Source organism: Lynx rufus, unplaced genomic scaffold (assembly GCF_022079265.1).
Source record: "Lynx rufus isolate CCGP_SWC_20201006 ecotype Redwood Valley unplaced genomic scaffold, mLynRuf1.p SCAF_3, whole genome shotgun sequence".
In the NCBI taxonomy this organism is placed as follows: domain Eukaryota; kingdom Metazoa; phylum Chordata; class Mammalia; order Carnivora; family Felidae; genus Lynx; species Lynx rufus.
The window spans coordinates 18,640,138-18,652,410 of NW_025814845.1; the positions used below are offsets into that span (position 1 = coordinate 18,640,138).

The 12,273-nt window shown below is 38.4% G+C and overlaps 1 protein-coding gene across 3 annotated transcripts in view; it reads left to right on the top strand.

Moving 5' to 3' along the window:
* The window catches only part of STIM2 (stromal interaction molecule 2), a 150,337-nt gene that overhangs the window by 85,406 nt on the left and 52,658 nt on the right, over positions 1–12,273 (top strand). For all 3 annotated transcript variants that reach the window (XM_047091062.1, XM_047091063.1, XM_047091065.1), the window contains exon 3: positions 4,436–4,550. In XM_047091062.1, the coding sequence (XP_046947018.1) occupies positions 4,436–4,550 (115 nt within the window). The remainder of the gene's footprint in view (positions 1–4,435; positions 4,551–12,273) is intronic.

The window sequence follows — 12,273 nt, forward strand, 5'->3', positions numbered from 1 at the left end:
ATGATAAATCACCTCTCCATGAATATTGAGATCTTAAAATCATATATTTAAAAATAAAAGGGGAAACACTTATGTGTCATTGTTATGTCATGGAAATCAGGACAAGAATTGTGTAGCCCAGGCCTCCTCAGGAGCTGAACTGGAAGTCATCAGGAATCGAGCCAGTTCCTGGTGCCATTTCTTTCTTGCTGTGCTCTCTTTCGTTTCTTTCTTTCTTGGCGTTTTGACTTCTTCTGTATGTGGTTTGTCTTGACTGTTCATAGAGTGATACCTTCGACACCAGTTTCCTTATCACCTTAAAGATCCAGAACCATCACCAAGTGACCTAGCCTTTTATGGTCGGAATTGCAGTTTCTTGTGAAATAGAATCCTTTCATCCTGGTCATGCTCTGGATTGTTTTCTTCTGGGTCAAGTGTCCATCCCTTAGTCACATGGCTGTGGCAGTGGGTGATAGGTTGAGTGAAGGATGAGCTGCACTGATGTTGGTAGGGGAAGAGGTATAGGCTGAAAAGGGCCCCAGATATGAGTGCACTATTATGTGTCAGACTTTATTAAGCACTACTCTAAAAATAACAGCACAAATATAAATGCAAATATAATAAAAACAAAAAATGCATAGCATCACAAATGTAAACTATAAATACAAAATACAAAGTAATGTGTATATTAGAGATACAGGGAACTGAAATCAACTTATCATCTAGAAGTTAACTTCCTGAAACTGGATATGTAAATTCCATAATGGTATTAGAAGAATATATTTAAAAGATTCATCTGGGTGAATGTTTTTGAAAAGAATATTCAGTAGTCATTTATTTGAATACTTCTGTATTTGTATTGTCAATTCAGGCTTTCCTATAGTAGGTTTAATTAGGTGCATAATTGGATATGTTTAGCCAGGAACTCTAATGTAATTTGCAGTACATTGTTTGAAGATTTACCTCATAGAATTTGAATCTATTTTCTGATTTCTTAATTCACAGATTTCAACAAATAAGTGTTTTTCGTTTTCTCATGCATTTTCAATTATTGGTGACTGCTTTTAAAATTTCTTCTGTTAGCCTGTCTCATTTCTACAATTTGCACTTCTTTATGAAGTTAAAGAAAAGTCTGAACGGTCAGAATGGTCTATAGGATATTGAGAAGAGAATTTAATGGAAGCTGATGAGTTCTAGTATGTTTGGTTGAGTTAAAAATTTTCCAACTTAATTTCAACATAAGTGATTCTACTGCTTTCTAGTCACCTTGTGATAAAAATGTTGAAGATATAGGAGATACAGACTACACTTCTATGTGGTTTGTTATGAACTGTATTATTTTGGGGTCGTGTTTTAAAACAGAAGCATGTACTCCAGGGAAAATATAATTCTGTGCATTTATATAGTTTTGACCCACCTTTTGTAGGAGCCAGATAGTTCTTTTACATTAAGTGAACTATATAGATAATCTTCATGAGCTTTTTTTAAATTGCCCTTCTTTGATACCTAAATTCTTTTATTTATTTATTTTTAAATGTTTGTTTATTTTTGAGAGAGAACAAGCAGGGCAAGGGGCAGAGAGAGAGGGAGAGAGAATTCCCAGCAGGTTCCACCTGTCGGCACAGAGTCCAGTGTGGGGCTCAATCCCACAGACTGTGAGATCGTCACCTGAACTGAAATGAAGAGTTGGATGCTCAACCAGCTGAGCGACCCAGGCACCCCAGTTCTTTTATTTTGTTAAACACGTAATTTGGCAGATGTCTATACACATCCTAGGCTTTCTAAAACAGTTCAGTAGCTAGAATGTCTCATCTAGTCCATATATGGAAATTAGCTCTCTTTTCCAAAATATATTGATCCTGAACCCACAGAACTCTATTTTTATGTTGTGTTCATGTAGTGTAAAGAATTTCCTAGGACATTGGTTTTCTTTTTTTATTTTTCATGTATCACAAATATGAAACAGTTGCCATTTGTTCCAAGTGGCTGGACTATTTCCAAGGCAGGCTTCCTCCCTGCTTTTTTCATCATCGTGCTTTTCAATATAGAATTTCTCTCTAGCTCTTGAACCTTTTCCACGCTAGGGGCGGTTTCTGAACATCTCAGTGGCATTGATTTTTCCAGGTATACCTACTAGATTTTGAAGGTGTCTGGAAGAGCAAAGAGGAAGGGGCAGAAACAGGAGAAGAGAAAGTATGAAATAGAACTAGGCAAGAGTTGTAGCAATGAGGCAGGCCTCTTTCAAAATCACTTGTAAAAATGGTATTTAGAAAACAAGGGTGAGGCACTGTCTTTAGAACAGCAAAAAGACATAAGTAATAGACCTAGATACCTGCCTTTCAAGTTATCTATGGTGAAGGACCAGAGTTTTCATTTTCAATTCATTACAGATAGGGCCTACACGATAAATACATTTATCACATGCTTGGGTCAGAGCTTTTGAAAGTGTATAATTGCTGTAAAGGTTTCTAAATGGCTTCTCTCCATTTCTATACGTACTGTAGATGAGTATCAGTTTGCTGCCTGACATCAGTCCCACGACCACATGTTGAGTAGTAGTGTTGATCCTAAAATGTTTTTTCTTCATTTTATAACTGAGGTTATTAAAGCTCAGAAAAGTGAAATGATTTTTCAGTATTACACAGCTATTAAAAATTTATTTTTTTTAGGGGCTTAGTCGGTTGAGCATTTGACTTCAGCTCAGGTCATGATCTCACGGTTTGTGGGTTCGGGCCCCGTGTCAGGCTCTGTGCTGACAGCTCAGAGCCTGGAGCCTGCTTCAGATTCTGTGTCTTCCTCTCTCTCTGCCCCTCCCCTGCTCATGCTCTGTCTCTTTCTCTCTTCCAAAAATAAATAAAAACATTTTTAAAAAATTTATTTTTTTTAGTTTCAGTAAAAAACAATACAAAAGTAAAATTTGACCTTTGTCTAAAGATGATGTTCATTGTCAGCATATAAAAGTCAGAAAAATAGGTCTTGGGGGTTGGGAGTTCTAGGGGATTTTCACTTTCTGCATTATGGATTTCTGAAATAATCTTTTATATGATCTTTTATTTTTGAAATTAGAAACATTGATAAAGATACCAGATAAAATAATACCAAAACAAGAAAAATCAGAAATGAGATAGAAAAAGCATAATAATACAGAAAACTATTTGTTTCATATAATTAGAGTAATGAGTTTATATGGGGAAAGTGTCAAGGGATCAGGCCTAAAAGATTGTCAGGAATAGGATTGGGAAATGGTATATAAGCCATAAAAAAAAAAAGCCATAAAAAAAAGTAGTTTGCTTTTTATTTGGGAGACAGTGGGGAACATCTGAAGGATTTTATGTAATGAAGTAATATAGAGCAGGTTGCTTTTAGCAAAGAAAATTTTAGTGCACTCTGTATATTTTATTTATTTTTCTTTAACAAAATTCTTTTCACATTTTTTGTTTATTTGGGGGAGGGGCAGAGAGAGGGGGAGAGAGAGGATCCCAAGCAGGCTCCGTGCTGTCAGCCCAGAGCCCGACACAGGGCTTGATCCTATGAACCATAAGATAATGAGCCAAAAATCAAGGGTGAGATGCTCAAGCGAGCCACCCAGGTGCCTCTTTCCATATATATTTTAAAGTAAGATTAGTGGAGGATCTACTTTAGTTTTATAAAATACTTTAGTTCTGACCACTATGGTCAAATGCCTTTCAATTATAAATGATAGCTTCAAAGGTAGGAGAGCACAGAAATATGAGGTAGTAGTTGAGATGAGTACTCATTGTGTTTTGAAACACCCTGTCAGTAAGTATTTGGTAAAAATGTATAATGTTGAGGCAGTATGCTATGTTTTTGAGCATTAGAAACCTCTTGGGTTGAAATCTTAGCTCTGCTGCTTGTGATTTTTTCCTTGGGCAAATTATTTTACTTCCTTGGGTCTCAGTTTTCTCATCTATAAAATGGGGATACATAATACAGAACTGTCAAAGTTAAAAGACTGTGTGTGTGTGTGTGTGTGTGTGTGTGTGTGTGTGTAGATATATAGACATGGTACGTAATGTAGAATAGTAGCTGGTAAATAATGAGCATTAAATAAGTACTTTGTCTTTTAAAGGCTTATTTATTTATTTTGAGAGAGAGAGAAGAGACAATCCCAAGCAGGCTTCTCATTCTTAGCATAGAGCCTCACATGGGGCTCGAACCCATGAACTGTGAGATTAGGAAATGAGTGAAAATCAAGTCAGACGTTTAACCAACTGATCTGCCCAGGTGCCCCTAAATTTTTGTTGTTGTTATGATTAGTAGAAGACATTTTGTTAAATAAATTTTATAAGCATATAAGAATAATGTGAATACAAAATACCAAAAATATACCAGTTATTATCTGAAAATTGCCACCTACTGGATTTCGAACTTTTCTCAGTTTAGAGACTAGAATAGTGCATTTAAGTTTACTTAATTTAGTGTTTTTCTTTTATAGTTTATCAGAGAAGATATGAAATATAAAGATGCTACTAATAAACACAGCCATCTGCACAGAGAAGATAAGCATATAACTGTTGAGGATTTATGGAAACAGTGGAAAACGTCAGAAGGTAAGACTTTTTTAGTGAACTGAATCCCTCACCTGCCCTTTGCCCTGCGTAGCCATTGTCAACTCACTAATTGCATATGATTTTATGAAAAAAATCAAACTACCATTTTCTGTGAGGATACTTATATTTTAGTAAATAATTTTTCCACTTTTGATTTTGAAAAATGATTTTTATCTTTCTTAGGATTCATTATGGGTCAGCCTGTTGCCAGATAATTTGATACCTTGTACTAGAATAAGTAAGGTAATGCATGTCTGAGAGCTTAAAGTTGTGGCGTATTGCTTCAGCTGTTAAGTGACATTATTATAAAAGGTTTATCAAATAAATATGGATCCCAAAGTTGTGTTTTTAATTATCACATACAGCTTTCTGAAGTCTTCAGAAGGCACAGAATGTTTAAGCTTTTTCTTAAATAAGTTCTTTATGAAGTCTAATAGTTGCATGATAAAGTTCTATAATTTATATTTTATCATTTTTCTGCCCTTAGATCCTCAGGCTGTCTCATCCCTAATACTAGAAAAGAAAAAGCTTATTATTATTATTATTATTATTATTATTATTTTATTTTTGAGTAACAGAGTCAACCAAAATGTCTTTTTCCAAATGTTTTTATGTTTCTATTCTTTTATCAGTCAAGAATTGGTGTTGTGTATATTTTTCTCTGCACCTTTGAATGGTGAAATGAAAGGAGGAGGAAGTTGGGACAGACTGCCACATAAGAGGATAAAGACATAATAAAGTTCACTAGACTGGCTCTGGTAACATTTGGAAATGGGAAAATACAGAATGCTACCCCATTAGTGCTTGGTGTTTGTATTAATATATGAGAAGGTTTATAGCATGCTTTAAAAATCTGTCTCTCCATTTCCCTTCCCCATACCAATTTTAAGTAGTCGGAACTTGGGTAGTACTAGAAATGAAAGAATATCAGTGTAATGAGGGGAAAGTGCTAGAATGGTGGGAAGCTCCGTAAAACTTAATCTGTGTACAGATACGCCTTGGTTCCAGACCACCACTCTAAAGCATATATTGCAGTAAAGCAAGTCACATGGTTTTTTGGTTTCCCAGCACATATAAAAGTTACGTTTACACTATACTGTATTCTGTGAAGCGTGCCATAGGTGACATTATGTCAAAAAAGATGTACATCCCTTAATGAAAAAATGCTTTATTGCCAAAACATGCCAACCGCCATGTGAGCTTTCAGCAGGGTCTCATCTTTTTGCTGGTGGAGGACTTGCCTCACTGAGGGTGGCCGCTGACCTGCCAGAGCGCTTGCTGGAAGTGGAGTTGGCTGTGGCAAGTTCTTAAAACAGGACCGCAATGAGGTTTGCCACGCCCACCGACTCCTCCTTTCCTGAGCAGTTTCTCAGTAACATGCAGTGCTGTTTGATAGCATTTTACCCACAGTGGCACTTTTTTCCTAACTGCAAACCCTGCCCCGGCTTTATCAACTAGATTGATGTCATATTCTAAATCCTTTGTTGTCGTTTTACCAGCGCTCACAGCATCTTCACCGGGAGTAGATTCCATCTCAGGAAAACACTTTCCTTGCTTATCCATAAGCGACTCCTCATCTGTTCAAGTTTTGTCATGAGATTGAAGCAATTCAGTCCCGTCTTCAGGCTCCCTTTCTAATTCTATTCTTGCTGTTTCCACCACATCCGTAGTTACTTCCTCCACTGAAGTCCTGAACCCCTCAAAGTCCTCCAGGATGGTTGGAATCCACTTCTTCCAAACTCCAGTTAATGTTGATAGTTGCCCCTCTTCCCATGAATCACGAATGTTCCTAATGGCATTTAGAGTCATGAATCCTTTCCAGAAGGTTTTTAATTTACTTCCCAGATCTATCAGAGGAATCATTTTGGCAGTATAGCCTAATGAAATGTGTTTGTTAACTGGTAAGACTTGAAAGTGGAAATTATTCCTTGATTCATGGGCCGTAGAATGGATGTTGTGTTAGCAGGCATGAAAACAACATTAATCTTGTTGTGCATCTCCATCAGAACTCTTGGGTGACCAGGTGCATTGTCAGTGAGTGGTAATATTTTGAAAGGAATCTTTATTTTCTGAGCAGCAGGTCTCAACAGTGGGCTTAAAATATTCAGTAAACTGTGTTGTAAACGGATGTGCTGTCATCCAGGCTTTGTGGTTCCATTTATGGAGCACAGGCAGAGTGAATTTAGCATAATTCTTCAGGGCCCTAGGATTTTCATAATGGTAAACGAACATTGCCTTCCTCTTAAAGTCACCAGCCTCATTAGCGCCTAACAAAAGAGTCAGCCTTTTTTGGAAGCTGTGAAGCCAGGCACTGATTTCCCTCCTCTAGCTGTGAAAGTCCTGGATGGCATCTCATAGTCTAAGGCTATTTTGTGTGTATTGAATATTTGTTGTTTAGTGTGGCCACCTTGGTTACTTACCTCCTGGATAGCTTGCTTCAGCTTCTGCCGTAGCCCTTGCTGCTTCACCTTGCGCTTTCACGCCGTGGAGAAATCTCGTGAACCAATCTCTGCCAGCTTCTAACTAGAAATCTGCAACTTCCTCACCTCTTTCAGGCTTCACAGAATTGAAGAGGGTCAGGGTCTTGCTCTGGATTAGGCTTTGGCTTAAGGGAACATCGTGGCTGATTTGATTCTATATCTAGACACTAAAACTTTCTCCATACCAATAAGACTGTTTCACTTTCTTATTGCGTGTACACAGGAGTAGCACTTTCAGTTTCCTTCAAGAACTTTCCTTTCTGTTGACAACTTGGCTAACAGGCACAAGAGACCTAGCTTTCAGCCTGTCTCAGCTTTCCACATGCCTTCTTCTCTAGGTTTAATCCTTTCTAGACAGATTAATTTTTTTGTTAAAAAATTTTTTTTAGTGTTCATCTTTGAGAGAGACAGACAGACAGACATGAGTGGGGGAGGTGCAGAGAGAGAGAGAGGGGAAGACATAGAATCCAAAGCAGGCTCTGAGCTGTCAGCACAGAGCCCAACACGGGGCTCGAACTCAAGAATCGTGAGATATCATGACCTGAGCTGAAGTCGGACGCTCAACCAACTGAGCCACCCAGGCGCCCTTCTAGCTTTTGATTTAAAGTGAGATGTGATTCTTCCTTTCACTTGAACACTTGTAGGCCATATTATATTATATTATATTATATTATATTATATTATATTATATTATATTATATTATATATTATATATAATTTATATTATAGAATATATTATATATTATATTATATGTTATATTATTCATATATATTATATATATTTATATAATATACATTTTATATATTTATATTATATATTATATTATAATATATAATATAATATATAATATGTAATATATATATTATAATATATTATAGTATTAATTGGCCTGATTTCAGTATTGTTGTGTCTCAGGGAATAGGGAGAAGGGGGTGGGGAACAGCCAGTTGATGGAACAGTCAGAACACACATATTTATCAGTTAAGTTTGCCATCTTATATGGGTGCTGTTTGTGCCACCCTAAAACAGTGACAGGAATGATGACATTAAGATCACTAATCACAGATCACCATAACAAATACAATAATGAAAAAGTTTGAAAGAGTGTGAGAGTTACTAAAATGTGACCCAGAGACAGGAAGTGAGCAAATGCTGTTGGAAAAGTGGTGCTGATAGACTTGCTCGATGCAGAGCTGCCGCAGGCCTTCAGTTCGCGAAAGGCAAGATCTGTGTAATGTCGGTGACGTGCAACAAGTAGAAGTGAGGTAAAACAAGGTCTGCCCTTGTGTGAACTGTCTCTGCAGTACATACGCATTACTGAAGGAGTCAGAGGTCCCTTATAGAGTCTGTTGCTACTAGTATGTTTTAGATTTTGGGTAAGAATAAGTTGAGTGGAGCCCACTTAACTCCGTTTGAATGAAGGGAAAAAGGTGCGGTACCTTGTTACCGCCTGGCGTGCTCCCACGTGGTTCAGCCCCGTCCCTTGCTCGGGTAGTTGCAGCATCTGCCCTGTGTCCCCGTGCGTGTGCTTGTGCTGTGCTGCATTCTGTACTCAGCTCAACAGAGTAATCTGCTTAAAATATAAGTCAGGTTTGCTTTGTCCTGTGGCAGCTCAGAGTAAAGGCCAAAATCTCTACAAAGACCCGTAAGCCTCTACATGACCTGCCCTCCCCTGCCGCCTCTCCTCCTCCCTGTTGTGTCCCGCCCGTCTGTCTCTCTCACGCTGGTCCTCCACTGCAGGACTGCACCTGTCCTCGCTCGTGGACCCTCAGGGAGGCCCACCCTCGGCACTCTGTTTAAGATGGATGATCACACCCCTCACCCCCTTCTACCCTTGTTTTTGGCACGCTTATCTTGTAGTCAGCTTCACATTTCCTTCCCCCATATCGAGTATCATCTTCTAGGGTATTATATAATTGACTTACTCGTTATGTTGGTGTCCTTTCTCCCTCCTGCCTCTGAGAATGCAAACTGCAGAGAGCAGGGGTTCTTTGTTTATTTTCTTTATTAATGTATCCCAAATCCTTGGGGACTCTGTCCTCAAACCATATTTTGGTTTTTGACCATAGGGAGTTTGGTGAGATCTTTTGTGATCTATAAAAATGTTTTGTTTTGTTTTGCTTTGGCTTAAGGCCTTTCCAAGTTGAGTAGCCTCTTAAATCTCTTTCTCCCTGGGCTTTCGCCTTAATTTCCACCCCCTAAAATTTTTACCATTATGATGCTGAGATTTCCATCTAAGTCACCAAACAGCCTAAATTTATGTACTGTATTATTTTTCTCCAAACCCCAGTCTATCACATCACCTCCTAAGGAAGTAGCACATGGGAGGAGTCGTCTTACAGCTGCATGGGAGGAAATAGAGAAATGAATCTCAGATAAAATAAACCTCCATTAGAAGCTTTATAGTCACCTAATTGATTTTCTCAATCCATGTGAGACATTTATTAAAGGAGTCATGTAAAGGCAGGGCATCGTTGCTAGATCAGCAGCATTTATTTATTGATGGATGGATGGATGTTTATTCTGAAAGGGGGGGGGTGTGCAGAGAGAGAGACAGAGAATCCCAAGCAGGCTCCCCACTGTCAGTGCAGAGCCTGACGCGGGGCTGGAACTCAGGAACCATGAGATCCATGACCTGAGCCAAAATCAAAAGTCGGATGTTTAACTGACTGAGCCACCCAGGCACCCCAAGATCATTGGTTTTTAAATTATAGCCTGAAAAGACTCTGGTATCGTGAAGACATCTTAAGGCCAGGACATGCGGAATGTGCAGGATTCTGCTTTTATCTGGTGTGTTTTGTTTCTATCTAAGATTTTTGTTAGGAAACAAAGAGTAATTCTTTTGAAAAGGTTTGGAAACTGCTGCTATAGACATTAGAATGTACCTTCAGCAATAGTAGGTAATTCAAGGTTGTTCGGTAGAACGTTACAAACACACACTAGCGTGCGTGAATGCCTGCGGATGCTGGCAAACATATGGGCATACGTGTCTCCAGTGCCTAGAGCGGTGCCCTGTTTACTTTGATACTCAGTAAATATTGGTCAGATGCATGAATCGTACCTGATGAGCATTGGCTATTTAGTATTTCATTTCATCCAATACTTTTGGGTATACGCATTTCTGTTGCAATAAAATATACGCGTTCTTGAAAAACTTCTGTTTTGTAAAATTAGGAACTTAAAAATTACAAAAGTTTATGTGAAAAACGGGGTTGCAGCAGGCTGCTCAAAATTTATGCAGCTTTATAACCAAAGCACTAACAGTACTAATAAAAATACTAGCACAAATTGAAAAGATGTGTCAAATTCCAGATCAGTTAATACGGTAGTGGGTGTGTGCCTTTACCTTAAACAAGTAGGTCAAGATGACTTCACGGATGGAGGTGTTAGATAAGGCTGAGGTTGCTAAATTGTGTAGACAAAGGAGACCTGAGCCAGAAGCCCTGCTGAGACAGGCGGTGGCCCAATTGGGCTGAGAGGAAGGAGTGCAGCAGACAGCATGTCCGTAGCCTGCTGTTTGGCATTCTGTACACTTTGTACCCATTTGCTGTTACTTTGCGGTATAAAATGCTGATTCAGTCACACTTGAAATGGTGTGACTGTTACATTTTATTGACATGATCCTTCTTGACCAGTTGCATGTAAGCTAATTCGTGGCACAGAAGCACATGCAGCAGAACAGGTGGTATCTGTGGTGTACTAAGTAGGCCCTGGATCCCAGGTATTAGTGATGAATTAAACATATCTCTGGGCAAGAAGGAGTAATCGCTGAGTAGGGAAGACAGACAAATAATTGCAGTACATGGTGATGTGTACAATAATAGAAATAAGTGTAGGACATGGAGGTAGCTCACTGGAGGAGAAATGAGCTCTCTGGTAGGATTATATACAGAAGGTGGTGCTTGTGATAGGTTCAGAGGATTGACCAGGAGTTCTGGAGGGGGGTGAGGAGGTGGACCGTTAATGGTGGCCCCTCATGGCTCTTTCTTCAGGTACCTGGAACTTGCTGGCCGTGGAAGTGGCATGCCACAGGAAGTGTGGGGGCTTTCACGCTCTACAGATTTAAACCCCAGCCCTTCTTTTTATGAGCATTCTCCGGAGGGTGAAGTGGACCTAAGACCTTTATGGCGTTGTTAACTGGGGAAAAGTAAAATTGTGTGATGCGGAAATCGATCCTGGTCTCACAGAGAGAAATTTCAGTGTCACCTGAATATACTTTTTGTGTTTGTGTGGAGAATGCTTGATCAGTCTGCACATGGCAGTAGTCCAGTGCACATGAAGGCCATTTTAGAAACTAGTATTAGATTTCAGATAGACTCTGATAAACTGGATACGTTGTTAGAATTAGGAATGCATTTAAAGAGTGGCTAGATACCTAGTGAAGGAAAATGGAGAGAGGAAGTTATTGGTTTATGTTTAAGTTTGAGGCACCATAATGGATAAAAAACTGATTAAGTAATACACTGTTTTTAAAAATGGTAACTCATTGGGCTAAATATTTATTATGACATGTGACAACCATGAGGTAATCTTTCCATCCTGTTCAGCACGGGTCTTATCTTACCTAAGATCACTGTGTAATTTGGGGCTTTACAAATTGAATAGACATTTGGAAATTTTTCAGAAGGTTTAATTTTTTTTTTTTTTTTTTTTTGGATTAGAAATTTAAAGAACTGAAATTGCCTGAGAGAAGAGAGATGTAGGCATACAAGTAATGGTTGTTTTCAGTTGTATATAAATTCCACCTGAAGAGAAATGACCAAGAGTATTTTCTGTTTAAGAAAGCAAAAATGTGAATGTCACATTAAAGGATAAGTAAAGGAAAAAAAAAATCCTGACATTTAATGTTAAAGTTCTAAAAGTAAGGAGAATTATAGATATTTCCTTTATATGTAGATCCTTAATATTCATAAGAATATTCTTCTGGGTGTGAAGTACAAGTGGATCTCTACATGTTGATAAAAGTCTTTCAGTTTTTTTTTCAGGTGTATGCTATTGGTTACAATGAGATTGGGATGAAAAAGAAGTATCTGTGCATGTTTAGCATTATCAGAAGGGTAACTGTAGACATAGACCTTGCACGTGATGAGGTATCATTATCTTTGTGGCATCCGTTAACAACATTTATTTGTAAACTTACAGTCGGCATGGCAGTCACTTTGGTAGAACACAAGTATAAGATAAGACCTTTCTCCTCAAGGGGCTTACAGTACTGTCCCATGTGCACAGATGAAATGTTAAG